Source organism: Euphorbia lathyris, chromosome 2 (assembly GCF_963576675.1).
Source record: "Euphorbia lathyris chromosome 2, ddEupLath1.1, whole genome shotgun sequence".
NCBI classification, from domain to species: Eukaryota; Viridiplantae; Streptophyta; class Magnoliopsida; order Malpighiales; family Euphorbiaceae; genus Euphorbia; species Euphorbia lathyris.
This window is the reverse complement of record NC_088911.1, coordinates 110,418,351-110,432,808: the sequence shown is the minus strand read 5'-3', so window position 1 is coordinate 110,432,808 and position 14,458 is coordinate 110,418,351. Positions and strand designations below refer to the sequence as shown.

The 14,458-nt window shown below is 37.2% G+C and overlaps 2 protein-coding genes across 2 annotated transcripts; one reads left to right on the top strand and one right to left on the bottom strand.

Annotated features, from left to right (window-relative positions):
- Window positions 1-2,289: 2,289 nt before the first annotated feature.
- On the top strand, window positions 2,290-3,045 carry LOC136219424 (dirigent protein 16). Its single transcript, XM_066006822.1, has one exon. The coding sequence runs from the start codon at window positions 2,290-2,292 to the stop codon at window positions 3,043-3,045; it is 756 nt and encodes a 251-aa protein (XP_065862894.1).
- A 37-nt stretch (window positions 3,046-3,082) lies between these two features.
- Window positions 3,083-4,547, bottom strand: LOC136219422 (hydroxyethylthiazole kinase). Its single transcript, XM_066006821.1, has 2 exons — window positions 3,926-4,547; window positions 3,083-3,835 (listed from the first exon to the last, which is right to left on the bottom strand). The coding sequence occupies exons 1-2, from the start codon at window positions 4,367-4,369 to the stop codon at window positions 3,446-3,448; spliced, it is 834 nt and encodes a 277-aa protein (XP_065862893.1). The 5' UTR covers window positions 4,370-4,547; the 3' UTR covers window positions 3,083-3,445.
- Between the last annotated feature and the right edge of the window lie 9,911 nt (window positions 4,548-14,458).

The window sequence follows — 14,458 nt, the reverse complement described above, 5'->3', positions numbered from 1 at the left end:
AATACCATATATATGATTATGTTAATCAGTTCCACATGTGCTAATTCCAGTCTCTGGAATATATACTAGCTGATCTATGCTTATTTGATAATAGGCAATTTTTAAAAACTCTACCCTCTTTTCAAGTTGGGTAAAATTGCACGTTGAAGTTTGAGATTTGTTTTATTTGTTTCATAAAACATCATTGAAAGAACTGCACATTAAAATGTACAACCTTATAGTGACCTTATATTAGGGTAAATTTCATCAATGGTGTACAACCTTTGCCTCATTTCACACTTTGGTGTACAGCAGGTAAAAATGACCGGTCAACGTCTAGTCAACGCGCCACCTCAGCCATTTGATCAGTCAAAAAGTCAAAAATTGACCTTATTTGGATTTTCTTCTTAAACCCACCATTAACCTGGATTATCTTCTTCTCTCTTACTTTTCTCCCACTTTCCTGTTATTCTCAATTTTATAAAAGTTGGGTGATTAATGAATTAATTTTTTTTTATCTTAAATGAATTAAAACCAGCAGCTACAAACAGGGGAAAGAAAAAACAAAAGAATTAATTAGGGAAATAAAGAATGATCTCAATTTGTGAATTGCAGGTGGGTTCAAATTAATGAAATAAAGAATTTTGGAATTCATGTTTGAAAAAGAAACTTATGAAATCCTTTGTCTTACTTCGAATTTCAATCCGATGCAGCAAAATTCAATTGCAGGTTTATAGGTCTGAGAGCAATTTCCCATGACTGCCCATCGCTCAAGGCTCTTTCTTTTTGCAGCTTTTGATCCTCTCTATATAAACAATAACAACACACTATCTGAACCTTGTCTCTTCAAATTATGCATAACCCATCTTTCTCATCTACTCTCCTTAATCAGATCTACTGTTCTATCTTTGAATCTGACTCTAATAACCATCGAGATCCCAAATTCTACACAGACACAATGCCTAATAAAACCAAGGTTCCTGGGAACGAAGTTCTGCAATTTGGCCGATATTGCACCAAAAGTAAGCGAGAGGATTTTTGGGTCACGAGAAATGGACATGGCTTACTGATCTAGGCACCTAAATGTCGAATTTCCAGATTTCAAGTTTTGATTAAGCAAAACCACACCTTTGGTAAAACAAAATCCTTTAAATTTTCCTTTTCGGTTTGATGATTAAAGTCAGAGAGAGAGAGGGGTTAAAGAGAGAAGAGTAGTTAGAGAGAGAAACTATTTGCAGAAAATAAATGAAGGAAAGAGTATATTTTTCAATCTAGGAAGACAACCCATTAAAGGGTATTTTAGTAATTGCAAATGTGATGTATTTAATTAAAGTTAAAAAATAGTGAGGTGGCGCGTTGACCAGGCGTTGACCGGTCATTTTTACCTGATGTATACCATATTGGGAGGTCACCTATAAGGTTGTATATATTAGTGAGACAAATTAAAAGTTGTACACCAAAGTGTGAAATGAGATAAAAGTTGTACACCATTGATGAAATTTACCCCCTTATACTATGATATGATATATATGACCGGCTATTAGAGGTAAATCATGACATATCAGGGTAAATGCACACTAAAGTACACATATGTAATACAAGTATGAAATTTTTTAAACATACCAGTGACAATTGGTGCAATTTACCCTTTTAAAGTCTTACTGTTGCTTTCAATCCGTAAATAGAAATAGAAAAAGCAGCAGATGGGTTAGGACTTGGACACTTATGGATCACATGAGCACTAATCCTGAACTAGGATTACAATTTAATCATGATCATGATCACCTATGTTACAACAAGACTTCTCTTTAATAGAGTTTCTGTATTTCATGCCCGTATCTGTTTCTGTTTCGTGTCCATGTCCGTTTTCATTTGAAGTCTATTTTATGAAAGTTATGTTTAAAAATAACATTGCCCGTGTCTATTTCCGTATCTGTATTCGTGCAACATAGATGATCACAAATTAAGTATGAGAAGTGCATCGAACAATTGATCAAAATAAACCCATTGTTATTCAACTTTTTTTTTTGACAGCAATTGTTATTCAACTTAAACTAAAGCAATTGGGAATTCACATTATTAATATTGCACAAGGAAGAATCAAGAGATGATATACCTAAAACAGACTATGCAAGACTTTGTATAACTAATGCAACTCTAACAACTTCACCATCATCTAAGTCTCACACCTACTCCATCTTTGTTCTCCCATTACCTGTTATTTAAAGAGTCAGATGCACACCTTACTTGTATTCTCATCTGAAGATCCTTCATTCCTCAACTACTTCAGATTTCCAAAAATATCACAGAATGTTGAAGCTCTCATCACCATCTCTTTTCATTGCACTCCTGATTGCTGCTGTTCAAATAGCAACATATGTGGCTGCTATCAATCCTGCTCCAGCGGACAAAGAGCCAGTTCTAGAGTTGTATATGCATGACATTCTTGGGGGTAGCAATCCTACCGCTAGGCCAATCACTGGCCTGCTCGGAAACATATACAGCGGCCAAGTACCATTTGCCAAACCAATAGGATTTATTCCTCCAAGTGGAGTAGCAATTCCGAACGCCAATGGTGCCATTCCAACTGTTAATGGTCTCAATGGAATTCCACTTGGAACTGGCTTGGCTGGTACTACTTTTGCAGGAAGTCCCAATGATCAGAACCCAAGCACACAGGTTCAAACCCAACTGGGATCTGATGGGTTGGGACTAGGCTTCGGGACTATCACAGTTATTGATGATATTTTGACCTCTAGCCCTGAGCTTGGTTCACAACAGCTGGGAAAAGCTCAAGGAATTTATTTGGCTAGTTCTTCAGATGGAAGCACACAGATGATGACATTTACAGCATTCTTTGAAGGTGGAGAGTTTGGGGACAGCCTTAATTTCTATGGCATATACAAGATTGGAAGTGCAATGTCACAGATTTCAGTGACTGGTGGAACAGGCAAGTATAAGAATGCTTTAGGGGTTGCTGAACTGCGAGGACTCATTCCGTCAGGTCAGCATTTCCTAAACGGTGCAGAAACATTGCTGAGGATTGTTGTCCATCTAAAATATTAAGCACTTCACTTGATTGTTTGTGTGCAAATGAATGTGGTTGAGGAGTGAAGTTTCTCTTTGTTAATGAATTTGTTGTACTACCATAAGTATTATTTATAAACTCTTAATGATGTTGCTTGACAAAAACATGGATTGAAGTAAAACATGGTCTTCCTGCTACATTACTCTTTCTAAATTCTAACTGTGCTATGTTTATATCCTACTTTGTAAATAAACAAATCAACTATTTGGCCTACCATTTGCAAAGAGGTGGCTTTATTCAATGACGGATACAAGGGGCTTGAGCAACCACTGATATAAAACTCCATTGAAACTGTCTACGGACCTTCAATTTTGTCTGCAAAATATCAATTGAGCACCCAGAGATCACCCCCTGGATCCGTCACTGGCTGTATTGCTATTACAGGCTGATGATTTTGGAGCGTGAAAGGACAGCAGCTTGATCAAGGCCATAAAGGGAATCAATCAAATGCATCCGCAAAGAAGCTGGTCCTTTGGCCATCTCCATGCCCAATTCACCAGCAATACCAAATATAGACAATGCAGAGACAGTAGCTTCTAAAGGATGTAATGGATCAACAGCAACAAAGGCTGCAACTAGAGCAGTAACTGCACATCCAGTTGCTGTAATTTTCTGCATCATGGGAACTCCATTATGAGCACCAATAACTCTGTTCCCATCTGTGACAATGTCAATAGCACCTGAAACTGCAACTATGGCTCCACTTGCTTCTGCCAAAGACTTTGCTGCTTCCATGGCATCCATTGACTCATGGAAGCTATCTACACCCTTGAAAATAAAAATAATCCCCAAATATGCAATTGAAATCAAAATCTTGTATAATTAAAAAAAAGTTATCTTTTTATGAAACAGTTATACCTTAGAGCTGCTGAGAGAAGCCTTAGATAGCGAGATGATTTCGGAGGCATTACCCCTAATAACAGTGGGCTTCATAGCAACAAGGTCCATACAAGCATTCAATCGGAAATTGGAAGCGCCAGCAGCGACGGGGTCAAGAACCCAGGGCTTACCCAATTTAGTGAGCACCTGGGCGGCAGCTTTCATGGCCGGTAGCCAGTCAGGGGAGAGAGTACCGACATTGATGCAGAGGGCTCGAGCATGAGGAGTAAAATCGGGAATTTCTTCAATGGAGTGAATCATGGCGGGCGATGCACCGGCGGATAGAAGAGTGTTGGCCATCAAATCCATGGAGACGAAGTTGGTGATGCACTGAATTAGAGGTGATTGATTCCGAATCTTGGAGAGAAAGGTCCATGAGTGGATAGTGTCGGGTTCGTGTTTGGGTTTGGAGTCAAATTCCATGCTTGTTGACAAGAAAATGAATCGAATCCTCCGGAAAATTAGATCTCCAAATATTAGCTAAATCTTCTGATAAAAATCTATAATCTATTACTAACTACAAATAGAGGAAGAAAAATTACACTTGTCAAACTATGTAATATTATGTGCAAGTGTCATCTCACAAATTTCCAGCATTTTTAAATGTTTAATGTAATATTATTAGTCCTACTTTCTATCCCATACTCTCTCTTTTTTAAATATTGAAATAAATTTAATTCCATCACTCTTTATCAAACCCAAATCATTTCAAACAATTGAAATTCAAAATTCAAAAACTGATACTGGCATTCAATTTTGTGTTTTGATTCTTATAAATTCGCATGCATTAAATATGATCATAATATAAGTTTGAACAATAAAATATAAAGGACTAGCATGTCACTCCACCAGTTTTGGTATAGAATATGATAGCCTTGCAAGTTTATAGGCAACACTATTTACTGGTATAGAATATGATAGCCTTGCAAGTTTATAGGCAACACTATTTACGGAACGACTAGTAAAAAAAAATACTAACATCATTAAATGAATGAATCAACCTATTACAATTATCAAGAATAAAACTGTAATAAGACCTGAAAGTAGGTTGATTAAGATCTAAAACCACTACCTTTGCACCGGTTTCAACAAGACATGCGTACATACCCTTTCTGTTGAGTCAACTTAGAGCTTCCCGAATGCACATAGCTTCCCCTACACGAGGCAAGAAATCACCTCGTACAAATTTGGAAAAAAAACCCCACAAAACTTGTCGTTGCAGTCCTGTAGCACTGCCCCTAAACCCAGCAGACCTGACCCCGAGATAATAGAGGCATCCACATTCAGTTTAAAGCGAGCTGGATGAGGCAGTAACCAGCGAATCGCACATCGAATAGACTCTGCCCCACCTGGAACAACCTGGGCACCAACATTTATCGCCTTTGATTGAACATCCTGCCACTCCTTCAATCCAATGCACGTTGGATGAAAACAAATATCTGCGGAATTCATTGAATTATTCCAAATAGAATTGTTTCTATTCAGCCACATATTCCATACAACCATAACCCACAAACAACAATTCTCAGCACTAAAATTCACAAGAATGAATTCCAACCAATCTTTAAAGCAAAGAAAATCATCACCCAACACGCTACCCAAACCAGACGCGTTCCAAACAGACTGAGCGTGAATGCAATCTCTAAACACATGTAAAATAGATTCAAAATCTAAATTACAGATAACACAAATAGGATTGACAGCCACATGTTTCTCCGTAAGCACAACAACTGTAGGCAAAACATTTCTATAAGCACGCCAAAGCATATTATGCACCTTAGGGGGAACTTTCAAGCTCCACATCTTTTTCCTCATACTATTACCAACCAGTTGGGTCTCATTACATAACCATTTGTAAGCACTCTTCACAGAAAAAACCATCCTTCTCTAAACTACAAAACCAAATGTCTTGAATGCAATTACTAGAAAGCGGCAAACTAAGAATAAGGTTTTGATCTTCCTCGTTAAAGACATCTCTTATGATTTCTTCATCTCATCTTCTACAATTAACTTCAAAAAGAGATGAAACTTTTGCATCTGCAATTTCTTGGGGAAGAATCATAGATGCCCTTCAATTCCACCAATCAACCAAGGATCATGACTGATCCTAATATCTTCACCACTTTCAACCTTTCTCCTACAACCCTAAATGAACAAATATTTCGCTTGAAAGATACTACTCCAAACAAAACTTAGGTTATTACATTTAACTGCTTACAAAAAAAACTACAATATTTAAAGTATTTAGCCTTAAAAATGCGCGAATCCAAAGAATTGGGTGGGGTCACAAACCTCCATCTCTATTTACCCAACATAGCTAGATTGAATTCATGCAACCTTTTAAAGCCCAATCCAACCATCTCTTTAACATCACAAAACTTATCCCAACTGAGCCATCTTATGTCTTTTCCTTTATTACACCACCAAAAGCCCTTTAGCATACGCTCAATTTCAAGACAAAGACAATTAGGAAGTAAGAAAACATTCATAGCGAAATTAGGAATAACTTGCACCACCGTCTTCAGTAATATCTCTTTGCCTGCACGGGAAAGGATCTTGGAATGCCATGAATTAATACGGTTCCAAACTCGATCCTTTATGAACTGAGGCGTTTGTTATAATGCCCAAATGTGTAGGCACCACTTTCTTTCATCAAATCTAATTTCCTTTTTGTTTTGGTGTATAATTACACGTTGAAATGTTGAGAAATTTCTGTTTTGTGATTTGTTTTTGCAGTTTTCCAATTTGAGTTGTTATGGGAAATTTAAATTATCTCGATTTTCCTTGGTATTTCTCGTCGATGTCTTCATTACTAAATTCTACTACCTAACCATCTCCGATGATATGAGGTGACAATAAACAGTCAGAAAAGGAGTCCGAGTCCGGTGAACCCTCTCTGATTCCTAAGTTTGAATGGTACTTGAGAAAGTATGAAATGAGCTTGAAAGCAATTGAATAGGAGATATAGTATTGAGAATGACGTACCAGAGGCCCTGATTCCCAACCTATTTATAGGTAATTCAGTTACTTACATAAAGTTTATGTGTTTTACACGTGGCAACTGCCATTGAGTTCAGACCCTATTTTTCCTATTGTTCCATATTAAGTGGGAGCTAGGAGCATGCCTTTAGTATTCGAGACAATTATTGGTCCACGTGTCTCAGCTCCCAAAGAAGCTTTCTTCAATGTTAAGCTTTCTTGCTTCAACTCTTTCCGAGCTTAATAAACTTAGGCCCAAATACTAGATCTGGGCCTAAGTTACTGCTTAAGCATTTCAGGCGCATTCATTTACTATCATATCAAATCTCTCCCCCCCCAAAGATACTAGAAAGTCCTTTAGGGCTTCTTCTTTTTTATGGAAACATCACTTATTAGGCACATCTGACATTAATGACATCATCCTAATGCCACACACAACCATTTCCCTTAAATCTCATCATTAAGAAGTGCTTTGATGACCCCAAGAATAATAAAGAGTAAAATCGTTTTATCATCTTCCTTCTGCTATAAATTCCAGAAGAAAAGCATTTTTCAACTTCTTCTATTTCATGCTCCTGTGAATCCGCCATTTGCAGACTTGCAAGTTCTTTTGCTTCTTTTTCTCATTTTATTCCTTTGTTTTCTTTATTTGAATGGCTCCCAAATCTTCAAAAATTGGCTCAAAGAAAGTTCGCCAATCAAAAGCTGCTAATGCCGAGAAAGTTGTAAAACCTTGCCAGATGAATCCCAGGGTTCCAGAGCAACCCTTAACCTTGACTGTTGACCGTCTTAGATCAATTAAAGAGCAATATTTCTGGCTCCGGAGAATGAGTATCTCCTTTCCCTAAAGTAATGAGAGGGCTCATCTTCCCCCCTCCTTAACAAAACTAAGCATATTTACTCAGTATTTAGAATGGCAGATGGGATTTCCTCTTCCCAAAGGCTTGGCGGCTGTTATGAATGAGTTCGCCTTGTGCCTTTGTTAAATTACTTTGTACGCATAGCTTGAACTTCTCAGCATCAACAAAGTTTGCGAATATTTGAATGTTGAATTGACCGGAGAAATATTTTAGAACTACTGGCGTCCCATAAAGAACACAAATGAGGACATGGTTTATTGGATGCTTTCTTCTTGAAGACGGACTTTCTTGAATGAGAAGTTCCAGAGTGTGAAAGAATTTAAACCGAAGTGGTCCTGGATGGAACCGAATAGAGCCGATTAGAACAATCCCTACGTTTGGGATTTTCTTTCGTCATAAAATGGAATGAAACTCCCACTCTGAAATCCTCTTGGAAACCCAATAGAGTGTTAAGCCCCAAAGAAGAAGTGGGAGCTGAAAGGATTGAAGTATACACACTTTAGTGGAAGTATCAGGACATAATAGAAATGATCTGAACTGGTGGATACACCGGCTTTTTCAACATAATAAAAGGAATCGCGTATCCAAGATCTAAAGGATTTGCCTTTGTAGTAGGCGACTTTCTTTTCATTCTTATAATTTATGTTTTCCTTTTCTTTGATGCAGGCGATTCTGACCAATGTCTACTCTTCGTAATCAAATCATAACTCGCCTTAAGAAGTTGCAGGCCGAACAAACAGCGGTAAATCCTTCAGTTGGCCCAGGTTGTGGCCGAAGAGATGAATGCTACTGCAGAAACTCAACTGATCTCAATGCCAGAATCTCAACTAAACACAACTCTAGAGGCTCAATCGAACCTCGGGAACCTTACTGCCGAAACATCTTCCACTGTTACTGTTGCTTCAACGCCTCCCCTATTGGTTACTACTGAAGATGTCGAAGCTTTTCCCTTAACTTCTTCCACTTTATTAAATGATGTAGTTATCTCCAGTGAAGAAATGCCTCCTTCACCTGGGAAATTTAATGACACCCCAAATCTTCAAGATGAAGAAATAACATAGAATGCATAAGTATTTTCAGTGCATTCTTCTCCTAAAGTTGTCTGAACCATTCAAACCTCGATTGCGGGTCAATGTGAAAGTTCAAAAGGGCCTGCACAAACTAACTCAAAGCCAAACGGTTAAAAGAACCTTATATCAGTGTAAAAAGTGTTTCTTCATACTCCGTTTCGGATGTTTCCAATACCGAAGAAATGATGCAAATAGAAAAGATGAGTATCAAAACGCTAGTAATCCAAAATCTCCATCTGAGAAGGACCCAAATCCCTTTTGTCGAAGGCTCTCACTTTATAGAGAAACGTCCTAGATCTGATGAGATTGAAGTAATGGACTTAGAAGAGCCTATGACAAAGAAATTTAAAGTTTACAAATAAGAGAGAGCTCGAAGAAAAGCAAGTAAAAAATACTCCATCCCCCCCCCCTCCGGAGTAAGCACAAAGACCGTTAATCAGGTCACTGACAAAGTAAGCTTTGAGATGCTGGAGACCTTCGCCAAATATGATCGTTCAAAGGTATTAATGACATCTAATTTTGTACCATTCATCTTTTCTTTTAACACTTTTTAATCTTCCATGCTTTCAGTTTTCTAGCTATGGCACAAAGTCTTTGGGGAACGCTTATCTTTGCATATCCCTGGCATCACAAGGGACATTGCCTGTCTATCAGTGATGCTGGATGATACTGAGTTTTTTGAAAATTTATCTGCGTACGCAACTGCTCCAGAAACCTTAGAACGCAAAGTTACCGTAAGTTTTCCCTCTTGCATTTATCTGAATTATTTATTCCCCAAATTTTGCTCACATTTCTTTGCTTTCAGGATTTGTCTACTACCACTCTGCTAGTTGATCAATATCAGATTTTGGCTACTAAGTACCATAAGCAACAAGAAATAATTGCCAATAAGACCTCTATTACTGTCAAAACTTTTAAAGAGTTAGATAATGTAAGAGGTGAACTCGATGAAGCGAAAAATGAAGTTGAAATTTCCCGTGCTGCAGAGGCCAAAGCAAAACATCAACAGAAACTTGTTATGCAACAAGAAAAAGGTGCCATGGATTTGGAACAAGTGATCCGTGATAAAGTTGAGATAATTCAGAAACAGCTAAAAAATCTGCAAACATTACAAGCTGATCACGACTTGCAAACCAAAAATGCAGATAGCTATGTGAGAGCAAGGAATAAGTTTGAGGTCGACATCTATGCTCTAAAAGAGAATATGGGCATAGTGTAAACTGCTTTGGCCACATCGAAATCCGAAACTGCTCAAGAGAAAAATAAGGTTATACTGACTAACAAAAGATTGATGTTAGCTCTTCCAATGTTGTTTTGCACAAAAAAGTTAAATCCTTAGAGGCAGAGAAGTCTGTTGCCGAAGTTACCTTCACGCAAACAATAAAAGATCTAAAGGAACATATGAACACTACCTTAACCCAGGTTACAGAAGAAGCCAAAACATTAGGAATTATCCGATCACTAAAGTTCAAAGTTGTGTTTCTTCGGACCTTAAGGCAAATTTATCATGATGCTAACTTTGATTTATAGGTAATAACGTTTCTACCCGAAGATTCTGAAAATGTCCCTAAAGCTGCTCTATAAGGAGAATTCACTAATCCTTTTTAACTTCTTGCCTTTATTGCAATTTTTTTATCTTTCAAGCCTTAATGAATGTATACAAGAATTTTACTTTTATATAAAAATTCACTTGTTTAATCGATTTTGTATGAAAGTTTAGATAAAATTTAGTATCTTTCTTTAGAATGTTTCGACTTAATGATTGTGACTAGAATCCTTATAGCATGGATATGATTAGTCTTTAACATAATAAAAAAAAGATTCTAAATAAGATGTTGAAATAAAGGAACCATATTTGATTGCATTTGAATGCACAAAAAATGCAGGATTTACAAAAAAGTAAGACTATCGAACAATAGGTTTATCACAAAGAAAAATTGCATACTATCGAAAGGTAGGTTTACTGATAAAACTTTCTTATGGAATTTGTGTTCCATGTTCGGTGAACAGGTCTACCAGTTACTTTCCGAAGTTGATATGCATGTGTGCCAACACATTCATCAACTTAGAAAGGACCTTCCCAATTTTGACCAACCTTTCTTTGTCTTCTCTAGATTGAGAAGATTCTGCACTTCTTAGCACTAAGTCCCCTTAAAAGAATTGATGAGGCCGAACCCGTTTATCATTTTAATTCTTTCCTTGCAAGTAGCCATTTTTATTGAGGCATGCTCACTTCGTTCTTCCAAAAATTCCAGTCTTCGGCTCATGCGCTTTTTGTTTCCATCAACCGAGTAATACGTTGTTGTAGGACTAGGCACCCTAATCTCAACCGGAATGAAGGCTTCAACTCCATATGTCAGAGAAAAAGGTGTTTCTCCCGTACCTGCTATTAAAGTGGTCTTGTATGCCGATAAGACATGTTGAAGCTGATCCACCCAAGAGCCTTTTGATTTTTCCAATCTCTTCTTTAATCCATGGACAATTTTCTAGTTTGTGACTTCAGTCATCCCATTAGTTTGTGGATGAGCAACTTAAGTAAACCAAAGCTTGTTGCGTAGATTCTCACAGTATGATCGAAATAAATTACAGTCAAACTGTTTGCCATTATCGGTGATAATTGTATATAGAATTCTGAATCTGCATAGGATCATTTTATCAACAAAGGAGATGATCCTAGACGAAGTGATAGTTGCCACTGCCTCGACTTCTACCCACTTGGAAAAATGGTCAACATCTACAATCAGGAGTTTCTTCTCAACTTTAGCTATTGGAAAAGCTCTTACAATGTCAATACCTCATGTCGTGAATGGCCAAGCTGGTTGAATTACCCTTATAGTTGCATCTTTGGCCATTTTCGACTAGTAGAACCTTTATAGTTGTGCTTTCTTGGCCAATGCATCCCTTCCTTCGTGAGCTCCATATAGTCCCTCATTAATTTCTTGCAAAATAAATTTTCTTTCCTCAAATTCTACACACTTTAAACCATGTCCTATCAAAGGATCTTCTTTATAAGATTCCTTCAATTACCGAATATATGTCTGCTTTCCTCAAGACCTTTACCTGCTCGTTTTTGTCCTCTGGAAGAACACGTGTGGTAAGATAAGACAAAATAGGAAAAACACATTCTTGAGTTGTATCAATTACCAATGTTTCTTCATGGTTAATACTGGCTGTCGTGATTCTTTCAATTCGGCGCGAACAAAGACGAGACCTATTAAGAGTCGAAGCCAATTTTTATAGATGACCAGCCTCACCATTTTCTTCTCTTGGGATTCTTTGAACTTCCAAGCTTCGGCCTTCAACCTTCCCTTTTTGCAACAATGATTTGAGTATATCCAAATATTTCTTCATGATATCATCACGAGCTTCATAATTCTCAGTAAGCTGACTAACCACAAGTTTAGGATTACTCTTCAAAATAGATTTATCTTACTTAATTATGTTAAGAATTTGAAGCCCTTAAAGTAATGCCTCATATTCTACGATGTTCTTGGATGCAATAAAATCCAAAGCAGCTGCATTTTGAAGTTTTACTCCCTAAGGTCCCTGCGCAAAAACTCCAATCCCTGGACCATTTTTGTTTGAACTACCATGAACAAAAAATTCTCATACTTCCGAAAGCTTCGGGATGAGACCTCCTTCTTTTGGAATTTCTATGAAGAAATCAGATAATGCTTGTGCTTTAAAATCTTTTCGAGGTTCAAATCGTATGTCTAACTCTATTAGCTATAAAGCCCACTCAGCAATTCATCCTGAAGTTTCTGGCCTTTGCAAGAGTTTACGAAGAGGCATATCCGTTCTTACCACAATGAAATGACTTAAGAAATAATACCTTAACTTTTGCATAGTGATGACTACTCCGAAAGCAAGCTTCTCCAATTTCGGATACCTAACCTCTACATTTCTTAAAACTCTACTGACATAGTAAACAACTAACTGCTTTGTTCCTTCTTCATGAATTAACACCATATCGAATGAATCCTCTGCAACACTCATGTACAAATACAACGTCTCACCAGGCAGAGGTCTACTAAGTAGTGGAGGCGAAGCAATAAACGATTTTAACTGTTTAAAGGATGTTTGACATTCTGTCGTCCAATTGAAGTTTTTAGCTTCCTTAAGGCTTTTGTAAAAGGGCATGCAATGCTTGGCCGAACAAGAAATGAAATGCCCTAAACCAATGATCTTTCCATTTAACTTTTGAACATCATTAAATTTCTTCGGAGGCTCCATATTAACAATAGCCTGAATTTTATATCCGGGTTCGCTTTAATACCTCTTTGAGATATCATGAAACCTAAGAACTTTCTCGAAAAAACGCCAAACGTACACTTTCTGGATTTAACTTGAGGTTATACTCTTGTAATGTAGAAAAAACTATAGCCGGATCTGTCGTTTACTCTTCCACCAATCTAGCCAGAGCATGAAACAGAAAAAGTTGAAAAATGCCGATAAGCCCAAAATATACCTAAAATACCATTAATAATTACGTTAGTTTTGTATGAAAATCATGTTAATTATATTCATTTAGAGTACTTTTACGTTTATATTTGTTTCTATTATGCAAGGTACTTCATTATTTGGTTAAATCCAAATAGGAGCTAAAACGGAGCAAAAACGAGAGGAAAATCACATTTACGAGCTAAAAGCACGCGCGAATTTAGAAGACCGGTACGAAGAGTTGGAAAGCAGTCGAGACCTGGCACAAACACCCATGTCGCGACCAAGATTCCCATATCTCGATCGCGACACACTAACTCTAGACATGAAAATGCACTTTCATTCAGCTACATTTCTCAGCCCCAGGTCGCGACTGAGATTCTTAAATCTCGGTAGCAACAGCGAAGATTCTAGCACCGATTTCACATGTTTAAATTCCAAACGACGCATCTGTTCATTCGGATAGAGGCGACTCTTCACTAACGGACGCATCTCTTCACCAACGAACACATCTATTCAAATACACCTCTTAGAATATTATAAATAGATGAAGAAGTTCAAAATTAATATGGTTCAATGTTGATTATTTCAATGTTGTTATGTTGGTTGTTCTAGTTCATAGTTTTGTTACACAAACTTGTTATAAAGTTACAAGTTTGTGTAAATAGTTTAAGATACGATATGTAGTTCTTATAGTTTAGAGTTCGAGTGTTGTTCGAAGATGAGTTTGCATTCTGGTAGTGGATCCAGCAATCTCTATTCCGAGATTCAGTGAGAAGAATTAGCGGCTGAAGCGTCCCAGGGTCTGACAAACCTACGAAGTTTGAGGAAAGGATTGAAAACCCGGAACTCAAATTAGTTAAAATGCTATCCATGTTTCTTCTTCTCTGTTAACTTGATTCGATTAATAATCAATTAATAATATATCTTTTCAATTCAATATATTCTTCTGTTGTTACTTTGATGTTATTCTGGCAAAATGATTTTCGAAGTAATGTTCTGGTGTTTTCATTAAAACGTTATAATTACAAGGAAACTTTGTTGAACACTTAAAAGAATTAGGATTTATGGATAATATGATTGGTAACTCGGCTTATCAGACATAAAACACCAATTTGATTAAGGTAGCGATCTTGCCCGATAGTAGGAAGATCGTCTGCAGT